Source organism: Abramis brama (genome assembly GCF_963993115.1).
Source record: "Abramis brama genome assembly, chromosome: 14".
In the NCBI taxonomy this organism is placed as follows: domain Eukaryota; kingdom Metazoa; phylum Chordata; class Actinopteri; order Cypriniformes; family Leuciscidae; genus Abramis; species Abramis brama.
This window is the reverse complement of record NC_139976.1, coordinates 16,834,242-16,845,592: the sequence shown is the minus strand read 5'-3', so window position 1 is coordinate 16,845,592 and position 11,351 is coordinate 16,834,242. Positions and strand designations below refer to the sequence as shown.

The window sequence follows — 11,351 nt, the reverse complement described above, 5'->3', positions numbered from 1 at the left end:
CTCGTTTCAGGCAACACGACACTCCTTGGTCAGGTGCCATTCTCTAATGTGCTGGAAATGAGCCATGAGCCTCAACAGTCCTTAGACAGTGAGTATGGCGTGCTCAAGGGGCCATTTTGTCCGTTCCGAAAGGTGCGCAGTAGTGCCTTAAACAGGAAAAGAGTCAAAACTTATACGGTTGCATTTGCAATTAACAACGCCCTGTTTAGTACTGCTAAAACATGTAAAGATAACATAAAGGGAATTAATTGTACATTAAACATGGGGCTTCAAATGTCGCAAATGAAATACTAAATTAATAAATTCATTTTTGAGAATTTACTGCATTTCCGCTTTACATTGAAAAGGCTTCAGCCAGCCAAGGTTATTTGCCATTAGGATTAAAAAAAAAAAAAAAACTCAGAGCGTTCCAGGAAAAGTAGTGTAGTGTCTAGTGTAGAGGTACAGAAAGGTTTGGACCACAGGTACTTGAGGAAAACTAGCTCTGATGGAGGTGAAGAAAAATGGTTTGGGCACATTAAGAAACATTTAATAGCAACGATTTACAGTAAAAAAAAGACAAATATAACTTTGAAAATCTGGAAAATTCAGGCTTGAAATTTATAAAATATCTGAACTGTAATAAATACCTCAATGAAGTCAATATAACACAATTCTTTTGACATCTGTCCTCATGTGTACAAGGCAGAAGAACCTATACAGCAGAATCAAGGGGCTGCTGGTCATCATGTGACATCATCATAAGAAACAATCGTTTAGAAAGCTCTGGACCAACTCTGCGGGTTGTAGATGTCACACCCTCTCCGCGACGAATGAGTACATCTGACAGCAGACCAACTTTTTCATGCTCCGATTTGCACCTTGCATATGCCTAAAATAACAAATATACATAAAAACTAAATCTCAAACATAAAATGATTTACAAAAAATGTGCCATTTGTTAATTTGTTTGCCGATAATGGGTTGGCTCTATGTTGTTAAGACACTTCAGAATTAAAAACAGATTTAACCTGAGAAAGGAGCCGAGGAGACGGGTAGGCACTGAGTATAGCACTGGCCATATCAGGGCTGACACGGTTCAACTGCTGTATTTGTCTCTTCCAAACTTGCAGAAGGCCGTTCCCTGTACGGTCCACCTTCTGACCCCCTGCCCACTCACTCTCCAAACAAAATGTGAACCCAGTCTTCTCTCGCTCCCGCCTGGGAAGAATAAACAATCAAAAGTAAGAAATAAACAGCAGTAGCTAAAGATACAGCAGGTTGGAAAGCGATAAATTTGGAAACAGTGTCTTCCCACTCACTTGAACGGAGCCTCGGCTACTGCTTTGGTTGACATGGTAATATAATCAGTGAAGTCCTTCCAGGTAGAGAGGAAGCAAACCTGCACACCAGTTTGCAGCTGCAAGTCTACCAAAGTCTGATAGACAGGTGAGAGAAGAAAGACTGATTTGAAGCAGAGGACCTCAAATACAGCCATGAATTTATTTTGACTGCCAGAGAGGTGGTTCAGCTTACCTCCTCAACCTGCACTCGTGAGACCTCTGGAAGCTGATTGATATCGCTTTTCTTTCTTCGCTTTTTCTGCCCTCCCTGAAGTCCCACATTCTTCTCCTCGCCTAGCACTGCCTCACGGAATTTCTTCTGACATTTTGAATTCTGGGATCTGCAAAAGAGCATTTATAATGCTAAATTAAGCAATTATAAACGTCATTAGTTTGTCAAAATAAATCATAACATGCATGTACTAATGCAAATTTTTTTTTATGATTTGTTTGTCTTTAAAGTCATTACTGGTTAATTCTTGGGTAAAAAGCACCATAAACATCTTAACACTGAATATTTAAAAAAAAAAATGTTCCAGGTTAAATACAACTGACACTCTCAGTACGTCACTCACCTGAAGTACTTCTCTATGTCAATCACGACCAGACTGAGGGTTCTGCCTGGGTTCCTGCTCATAAGTCCTTGGATCCAGGTGGTCAGAGATATGCCGCTTTCGGTCAGTACACTGTTGCTTTGCCTCTATGTTAAAAAAAAGAAAAGCACAAAGGAGAGAAAGTGTTTACCATTAATTTCCTAGACTCTGGGGGCCTGCCATAGTCTACTCTGTGCTGCCACAGTTTCACAATGAACTAAAAATATTTTCAAATTTCTCTTGATAACATAAAAGGTATCTAATGGTGTTTTGCGCCAAACGAACTAAAGCTGTCAAACGAACTAAAATCAAAAGCGCAATATGGCTTTGTGCCCTAATCAAATCGCAAAAGACTGTGATTTAATTAAAAAAGTATAGTCTGTTTGCGCTGTGTTTCAAAGCAAAGTACACACTTGATCCGGTGTTTTCTGCTTCTCAGTACAGTTCAGTTCACAAGGAATGGCCCTGTCCCAGATGGCACCCTAAAACACTCACTGTCATAGGCCGCACTTTGTTGACGTAAAACCGATTTGACTGTCGAGTAGAAGTCTGCCGCGGAGCTTGCTTCATGCAGGCTTGGCAAAAGTGAGCATTGAGGGCGGATATCGACCACAAAGGGATATCTAATGCTTTCAAGCATGTTTCAAAGTTGCAATGACGTTGCTGCCTGGTTCAGAAACCTCTCGGATTTTATCAAAAATTTGTGTTCCGAAGATCAACGAAGGTCTTACGGGTTTGGAATGACGTGAAGGTGAGTAATTAATGACATAAATTTAATTTTTGGGTGAACTAAGCAGAATTTTTTGCCATCCAGTGGTTTAAAAGAGAATAATGTATGCGCCTTTTACCCCGGTTCGCCTTTAGCCCCGTTGTACCCTACTATTTTAGTACCATTTAACAGTGCATTCGTTTTACAATATATACATATTACTATACGGCTATTACTGTCATAGGAATAATAATATAAAATTATTAGTATTATTACATTCTAATTGTTTGGCTTCCTAAAACACAGGTGTGAATGTAATGTAGACTGAGACACTATATCACAACTAAAAAGAGGATTAAGTCTCCTTTAAAGTTCAGGTACAAGTCAATTCACAGACTTTATTCTCATGTTCAGTTTGCACACTGAACATGAGTCGGAGCTCTTAATTTTGAACTCTCAAAGTGCACCAGATTGAAGATTTTAACTTTAAAATGTACACAATTTTCTTCTGGTGGGACTTGTCACCGGACCCAAGAGGAAATGAGATTCACCCCCCAGTCTCACAAAATCCTGTGGGAAAAACTATGCTGTCAAAATTCTGGGACATGCATTTCTCAAAGATTAAGAAACTGGACACTTTAAAGACCTTATGGATCATTTTTAAATAATTGAGAGATGATCCCGTAATTGTATTCATTAGTCTTAATTGCTCTGACTCTTCTCGAAAAGGTCATAACTGCTGGTTTTTCTGCTGCCCTTTCGGCCACAAAGCTCTTAATTTCATCTTTAGTTGCCACATCATACAAAAACGGCAAATCCAGCAAATCAAATAATTATTCTATTATGGTTAATTAAGTAATCATAAAGGTCCAATAGGAAATCACACCATGCCATTACCGTGCCGCCGAGCATAATGTGCCTACCTTGCAGTAGTTGTTAATCATGGTCACAAAGTCATCCACTGGAACTTGAATTACAGTATGTGAGTCTGGAATGGACATAATCTCACCAGTCTGCAAACAAAACAAATGAACTATAAAACCAAGTGTAAAATGATTTAGATCAGTGGTCCTCAACCTTTTTGACTCCAATGCCCTTTGTTTGAGACACTCAAAATCCTTCCCGTCTAAGCTAATATATAACTCTGGGTCTCTGGCACTTCTAATGTGATAAAACAATCTCAAAAATAAGACGTCAGTTTAATGCTGTTTAATTAAGATTACAATATGTTAATAAAACTTTTTATATACATTTAAATAACTTTAGAACTTATTGGGGCTCCCCAGAAGTTTGCCACGGTCCCCTAGTGGGAACCGGCCCCCAGGTTGAGAACCAATGGTTTAGCTGTTCCTAATTTCTGCCCAGATTTGAGATGCCACATAGATGTTTAAGCATCTTCTTTATCTACAAACGTTAGATAAACATCTTATAATGCTATATTCATGTATTTGAAATGTTAAATGTCAGACATTCATATCTGTATTTATGACATTCAACAGGAAATCCTTGGGTGACATATTGCAGATAAGTGATTATTCGGCAATTACATCATCCAAACAAAAATGTTTGCATTTAATTGTTAATACTCATTTCCCTTATTTTTACATTTCAGCCCTGTTTACACCTGGTATTAAGATGAGTTTTGGTCAATCGGATCACATGTAGACATTTACACCTGGTGTTTTAATCCATCTCTTTTGTCCACTTTCAACCACTTCTGTCCCGATTTTTTTTGAGGGGAGGGTCTATGGCAGGGGTCTCCAACACGTCGCTCGCGAGCTACCAGTGCCTGATTGGAGGTAGCTCGCCAAGGGGCCGTTCACATATCGCGTCTTTTGCGCACTCAAGTACGTTATTTCAAATGTAGGTGCACGGTAAGCAACTCGCTCCTTTTTTCCAGGCGCAGCGAGATGAAAAAAATCTCAACTTTTCAGAATGCTGCAAGCGGCTAAAACTGTAAATGTTTTAGCTACTAAAACTTCTTTGTCGTCGTGGAGAGCGCAGTGCATGGTTGCATAGCAACAACAGACGCCACGGGAAATCGGACCGAATTTTACTATTAATAATAAAACATAAGCTAATGTGCATTGTAAATGTCAGTAATTTATCTTTTTTGACTCATTCTTTTTATAAAAATGATTTAAAGGCTGAAATATGTGAGGTTTATCTTTATAAAACCTATTTTTGTCAAAACTTTATTTGAACTTGTACATGTTAGTGGATAACATGTTGCAAATCTGGCCATCACTTTTAATGTTATTATTTTAGTGTTTATGTAAATAAAAAGTGCATATTGATGCTAATTTTATTTGTTATTTGCTGGTTTTCGACATAAAACTTGGTGAATTGATTTCATTGTGTAGTATTAGTACTTTTTGAACAGGATTCTGTGATAACCGTGATCATTTTGGTCACTATAATCATGAAATTGAATTTTCATGCCATTTCATCTCTAGTTATGATGAACTATGATCAACTAAAATCAACTATATTTGTGTTTTTACAGTATAATACGCAAAGTACAATTTTCTATAAAAAAATGTATCTCTGATTCTGTTCTTTTCTCTGACATTTAAGAGTGACATATAAAGCCTACAAAAACTCTTTTAGGTCTAAAACAGTTTGGATAGTTGTTAATATGAGTTATGAGACATTATGTAAGAGATTTAAGTATTGTATTACATGAGTAGCTCTCGGCCACTTTCATTTTTAAAAAGTAGCTCTCAAATGAAAACAGGTTGGAGAACCCTGGTCTATGGGCAGGTAAATGTATGGACTTTTTCAGATCTTTCGATTTAATGGAAAAAATAAGCTCACTCAATTTACATGTGAACGTAACCGGAGAAAACAGAAAAACACACGGAGATCATCAGCTTTCGTTTCTGCTCTAATAGCTGCAAGACCAGCCGAATGCTGTGAGTGCATGTTAGAAATCAGGAATGGTGAGAGAACATTGTGATTGATACGTTTTTCATCTTCAAACCAAACTTGGGTCTTCAGCCGGCAAAGTTTAAATCTCGTCTGGCTAGCGCGCTTCCCATAATGTTCAAGCATTCAGTCAGTAGGTGGTCTTTTGGGGCTGTTCGAACACATTCGACCACATTACCACACACTACAAAAGCAATCCGGTCAAAGGTGTTTTCAACTACCTCTGGATGTGGTCAAAAGTGGACAAGCTCAAAACGTTTTAGACCCCGTTTACACCTGTATTTAGCGGCGTCCACTTATGATCTACTGATCGACCAAAACGCATCTTAATACCAGGTATAAACAGTGCCTTAGATTACCTTTGCCATTTTATAACACTAACTTACAGTTATTCTCTAAAAACACTGTTAAATTTAATCTTTAAAAAATTGAATGCCTGATGAAGTTCATGAGAACGAAACATTGCTAATAAATATTTTTTGATACTTTTTGCAAGTATTGATATATTGTGCAGAATTTCCTTGTTTTTTAGATTTTTCGATTTTTTTTTTGGTCTTCTCTTCTATGCACCTATCTATTACGTGCAGGTGTGCGATGGTAATTGTTAATTGATTAATTTTAATATGCAGCCATAACAGGAAAATAATTGATTTATTATAATTTTCAGCGCTGTCTGCACCTCAAAGCCAATGACAAGGAATATGGGTAAAAGTTGCATTTGTATGTAAGAGGAGCTGTCGTGCCTGTGGGCAGGGTGAGCGTCTAGCCCAGGTGACACTACGAGGAAGAGACTGCTTCTCTATGGCACAGTTGCAGCCCATTGTGTGCAGGGAAGTCAGGAGAGCACCGCCACCTTCCAGCTGCAGCAGGCCTATGGGGGAGAGACAGCTAATCAATACTAATCCATTCAGCAAATGCAGCTTAATACCTCATGCCAATGCTTTTTAACAACTCGGGTAAAGTACCAAAGCGCACCAAACACTGAAAGAAACTGTGACAGAAGAGATGAGCACTGCCACCTACCTGGGTCGACCGTCACCACCATGTGTTTGATGCACTCCTCTGGCCTCAGGGCTTTCACAGCATCAGTCAGAGCTTTCTTCTCCATTCTCAATCTCTCCTTCTCTTCCTGCTGATGCTCTCGCGTTGCTCGTTTCCTCAGGGCTTCCTGTCTGGCAGCCTCCACTTCTGCTGGGGTTTTCTTGCGTTTGGCCAGGTAAGTGCCATTCTCTGCTTCAGGTGAAGGTTCTTTTCTGAGGTATGGTGCAGCGTTGTTTGAGCTACACTGTCTTGTCATATTTCTACAGATCTTGTTATGTTCAACTGGCTGGGCCTCGGGGTTGATATGATGTGCTGGAACATCTAAGAGGTGTGAATATCCATTAGGAGTCACATTGAAAGCTCGAGTCTCCACTGCAGCGGTGGCTACTGTACACAGACCACGTTGTTTCTGTTTTAGTCTCACAGCTAAGGGAATGATGGCCTCCTCCTCGCTCTCACTACTGACCATCACCACGTCACTTCTAGCAGCTCCAGTGGCGGCGCGGACCTCTAGAGCTGAAATTGGATCAGCAACAGAAGCCATTTCTGAGTCTGAACTGTCTAAAACCACCAAGTTGGCCTGTCTGGATTTTGACTGTGAGAAATCGAACACAGGCAGCTCTTCTGAATCACTGGAGTCACTGTCGCTTAGGAGGAATCCAGGTCTACTGATGCAGGTCATGCTGAGCTGTTATCCAAAGATCTGCAGTCTGAAGGAAAGTTCAAATTAAAACACATGCAAGTCTCAACAATACAGATTTTCTGATATACTTTAGATCTGTACTTGCCCTGCTGATATGTCTACCCTACACAAAATAATATAAATAATAAATAAGTATGTGTGTGTACAGTTTTATATTTATTTTATTTGTATTATTACAACATAAAACTATATAAAATATATTTTCTTTTTAGCAACATATTTAATTTGTAACTTTTTATTTCACAAACTGTTTATATTACTCAGTCAATAACCTTCAAGTTTTCATATATATATAAATAAATAAATAATCATACTATATTAAACTGGGTTTTCCCTTCAAACGGTGTCAGAATATGGCGTTTTGTTTTATCTCGTTAACGTTAACTTACATAACGTTAGATGGATTGGATAATATCAAGCTAACGTTACCACAGTTTAAACTTTAAACATTGTACAAACAAACACTGTAGTAACTACGGTGTTTTAATAAGAAAATATGGTTACTTTACCAAATAAATGACATTAATATTTTGTTAAAACAGGGACATCCAAAGTGCGGATTTCGCAATATTCAGTCACAACCACGAACAGAACCTATGCGTGACTCCAGACAACATTCGCATACACGAACAGAAAGACTGCAGCAAGTTTCCAACCTAATATAGCAGACCACAAAAATATCAAGATAAAAATGCTCATGTAACTCAGCATCCTCTCATACCCTTGTACTGTAGGGTAATGCAATATTTACAAACTTTACATTTTTCTCTCTACTCACGCCAGCCAAACTCTCCAGTTCGCAGCTTCGCGGGTTCTTCTGAAGGATCACGGGAGCGCGCCCGCTGCGTCATACTCACGTCATTCAAGATGGCGGCGCTCGCGTCCTTGATGCTACAATCCAGAGCCTGTAAGTAGAATGACAATTTTTTTTGAATAATCATGTTTGAATAATAGTTGCTGATGTGGAATAATGTAGCACTTTATCTTTTAGCGTTTTGTGATGACTGAACTAGTTGAAGTTCCACCATTTCCTAACAGTACAGTGAGCACGTCTGAAATGTTGACAGCAGCTTCAACAGAGCATAAACTGACTGATCTTACGTCTTATGTTTTGTTCATGGCAATGCAGAGCGTTAAGGATTAGGTTGATTTAATGCTGAGAACACAACAAATTCATGGTTATGACGTGAAGAAAAGTTTCAACATCCATGTTGCAGGTAATGATGATTTCTGCTGATTTTTTATGTGTCTTTGCAGGCATCCTGTTCAGTCAAACACCCACAGTTGTACTGACGAGATTTGCTTCAAAGAAGTCAGGAGGAAGCAGCAAAAACCTAGGAGGGAAGAGTGCTGGCCGCAGATACGGTTTCAAGAAACAAGATGGTACTTTTTGACTATTGACTATTAACTTGAAATGATATTAGAAACACAGCGATTTTGTGTGTGGTTTTTACTGTAGCTAGGGTTTGTATAAATGTATTTTTCTGTCCTCCATTATCTTGCATAATAGCACATTTTTTGTCTTTCCTCTTTTTAAGGGAACTTTGTACATGCAGGCAACATCCTCGCAACACAACGCAAGGGTCTAATGCGCTGGCAACCTGGAGCTCATGTAAAATATCTTCCTATGAATAGCTGTTATATATGTCTGATCATGCGAAGTTATCATGCGTTTTATTTGTTGTGATCTTATACAATTTATTAATGTCAGTTTCTGTTGACCAAAACAAATGTTTGATATTTTTGTACTTTTTTTATATTTTATTATTTTGTGCAATCACAATTGTTTTACTTTTTAACATTTTGCTCAAGTACCTAAAAATGTACAAGCATACAATGACAGGGCAAAAGCAGCAAATAGCATATTTTATGATGGAAGTCGCTTTGATTAATTTTTGAAAATTATTTTATTCTATGTTTTATTATAATGTGTTATTTTAACATTTATTGATACAGTAGGGTCCAAAAGTCTGAGATCACTAGTAAAACTATTTAGCTTTTTTCTAATTAAATAAAAATCACAATTTGTTCATTACAAATTATATTATCAGTATGACCAATTTGATAACTATGATGTAATTTTACATTATAATGCTGCTTTGTTTTTAAATTTCTTAAAATTCTAAAACTTTATTACCATACAATTATGTAAAACTGGAAATAGCCTTCATTTCCCTTATCTGAAATTAATCTCTCATTGTCTGTCCTTGCAGGTTGGTATTGGAACCAACAAAACAATTTATGCCCTAGAGGACGGTATTGTCAGATTCACCAAGGAGGTGTACATTCCTCTACCACGAAGTGACGAAGCCAGGGATGTGATCCCAAAACTTCCCAAGGGTGCCGTTCTGTACAAGACCTTTATCAATGTCATTCCTACAAAACAGGAGAATAAATTTACTCTAGTGGACATGGTATAAAAAAGACTTTCCTCAGCTTCCGTTTGGTCTGGATTTTTTTTTTTGACTGGTAACCCACCCTGGAATATTTTGATATTCTCCACTCAAATGTGTCTGAAAATTAAGATGGATAATATTTAATTTCTTTTTATTTGTACAGTCACTGTATGTTCTACTCTAATAAATATGTTTACTTAACACCATGTGACTTTATTATGTTTAATACCCTGCACTTTATATCATAAAATACAAATTAATTTATATTACAATCTAGAAATATTTGTTCTCTTTAATAAATTCAGCATTTGTGGAAAGCTGCTGGAAACCATGTGAAATGTTATTGTGAACATAAATGTTATGTTCATAATCTGACATATTTCTGAGTGAAGAAAGATATTGTACAATGAAATGAGAAGAAAGTAGGACTGGACTTTATTTTATCCAACGTGAATTGATTGAATCATATGGTTGGAAAAAAGCGTTTGAAATTCAAGAATGAAAAACAAGGAATAAGTTATTACATTTTGATAAAAGATTAAGATTTTTACTTGGAATGATGTGCACAGATAAATTGTTCACAACAAGACTAGGGTGATGTACTGTGAAAGTAAATACATTCTGTTTCACATTCAAGTAGATTTTAAAAACACAGAGGACTGTATTAAACTAGATGGGATGGCTCAGTCTTTCAGCAGATCAATATAAAGTTACAAGCACTTCCAGCCTTTAAGATCTGATTTAATGGAGCATTAAACACTGCAAACACTGTCCTGTTGCTGAGGTGTTTTAATCTGCTTTATTGACTCGATCCATTCATGTTTCCTAAAATTCTGCACAGCTTTTGCCTTTAAGGATTTAGACTGTCTCTCTCCTCTATAAAACAGACAAGGATATCTTTGTAGCATTTCCCTTTGGGCTCAGGGTGTTGTTCAGGTGTATTAGCAGGATTAGGGGAAGTGAAGCCTGAGAGTATCCTCAGGTTGGTGGAAGCCAAGGAGAAATAAGAAGGATTTTGGTACTGGGTAGGAATAAGCGCCAAATGAGTTGTTGTTCAACTGTGTTGTTACACCATGTAGCTTCACTCTCAAACATCAAGTAGTATGAGAGGATTAAACATGGAGTGTGCTGACACTTTCCAAGGACAACCACTCGAGCAGGTGCCACTTCATAAGCTTCAAGTTCAAAATTCTTTTTATGATGCAGATGTACAAAATGTTCAAGGAACCTTCACTGCTTGGGAACTCATTTCTGTACACTGAAGAATAATAAAGAGGCTCAATGCTAATGAAAAACGATGGGGAATTGATTCAGAAAGCAATCAGAGATTGTGAGCAATGCTCAGCATAATAATCTATCTGGCAGATAATTGTTATTCAGCCCTAAACAACAGTCTGCCACAAATATTTCAGCAGGGTCGAGACGCAAATTTTGTGTCAGAGCAAAGTTTAGGATAAACAGTATAATCACATACATCATGAATCATTTAAAATTCAACTCACAACTAAACATTTAACATCACTAAATCGTTGTCGATACAGAATTTGTAGGAGATGGAAAACGTGGTTCATTCTGACTGCATCTGAAAGTTTTAATGTCATATTTACATAACAATATTCCCTCTTTTCATTGGCATGCTTATCAGGATAAAGCTGTTTA

At 37.6% G+C, this 11,351-nt stretch overlaps 2 protein-coding genes across 3 annotated transcripts; one reads left to right on the top strand and one right to left on the bottom strand.

The window, feature by feature from the left end:
• Window positions 1-513: 513 nt before the first annotated feature.
• eme1 (essential meiotic structure-specific endonuclease 1) lies at window positions 514-8,201 on the bottom strand. 2 transcript variants are annotated; one of them, XM_084135484.1, is made up of 9 exons: window positions 8,075-8,201; window positions 6,576-7,303; window positions 6,296-6,423; window positions 3,548-3,637; window positions 1,898-2,022; window positions 1,516-1,663; window positions 1,302-1,417; window positions 1,011-1,200; window positions 514-871 (listed from the first exon to the last, which is right to left on the bottom strand). In XM_084135484.1, the coding sequence occupies exons 2-9, from the start codon at window positions 7,273-7,275 to the stop codon at window positions 695-697; spliced, it is 1,674 nt and encodes a 557-aa protein (XP_083991610.1). In that variant the 5' UTR covers window positions 7,276-7,303; window positions 8,075-8,201; the 3' UTR covers window positions 514-694. The 2 variants fall into 2 exon arrangements, with proteins under 2 accessions (XP_083991610.1, XP_083991611.1); XM_084135485.1 differs by having other exon boundaries at window positions 8,057-8,114.
• On the top strand, window positions 8,091-9,893 carry mrpl27 (mitochondrial ribosomal protein L27). The gene is made up of 4 exons (XM_084135486.1): window positions 8,091-8,203; window positions 8,554-8,679; window positions 8,835-8,908; window positions 9,510-9,893. The coding sequence occupies exons 1-4, from the start codon at window positions 8,164-8,166 to the stop codon at window positions 9,714-9,716; spliced, it is 447 nt and encodes a 148-aa protein (XP_083991612.1). The 5' UTR covers window positions 8,091-8,163; the 3' UTR covers window positions 9,717-9,893.
• The last annotated feature ends 1,458 nt before the right edge of the window (window positions 9,894-11,351 follow it).

What these genes read in the sequence shown, in the direction of transcription:
- mrpl27 (XM_084135486.1), top strand. Translation starts at nt 8,164, where the DNA reads ATGGCGGCGCTCGCGTCCTTGATGCTACAATCCAGAGCCT. An exon ending in CGGTTTCAAGAAACAAGATG is followed by an intron (nt 8,680 to 8,834) that starts GTACTTTTTGAC and finishes CCTCTTTTTAAG; the next exon opens with GGAACTTTGTACATGCAGGC. An exon ending in GCTGGCAACCTGGAGCTCAT is followed by an intron (nt 8,909 to 9,509) that starts GTAAAATATCTT and finishes CTGTCCTTGCAG; the next exon opens with GTTGGTATTGGAACCAACAA.
- eme1 (XM_084135484.1), bottom strand. Translation starts at nt 7,275, where the DNA reads ATGACCTGCATCAGTAGACCTGGATTCCTCCTAAGCGACAGTGACTCC. An exon ending in GGTGGTGACGGTCGACCCAG is followed by an intron (nt 6,424 to 6,575) that starts GTAGGTGGCAGT and finishes TCTCCCCCATAG; the next exon opens with GCCTGCTGCAGCTGGAAGGT. An exon ending in GTAGCCGAGGCTCCGTTCAA is followed by an intron (nt 1,201 to 1,301) that starts GTGAGTGGGAAG and finishes TATTCTTCCCAG; the next exon opens with GCGGGAGCGAGAGAAGACTG.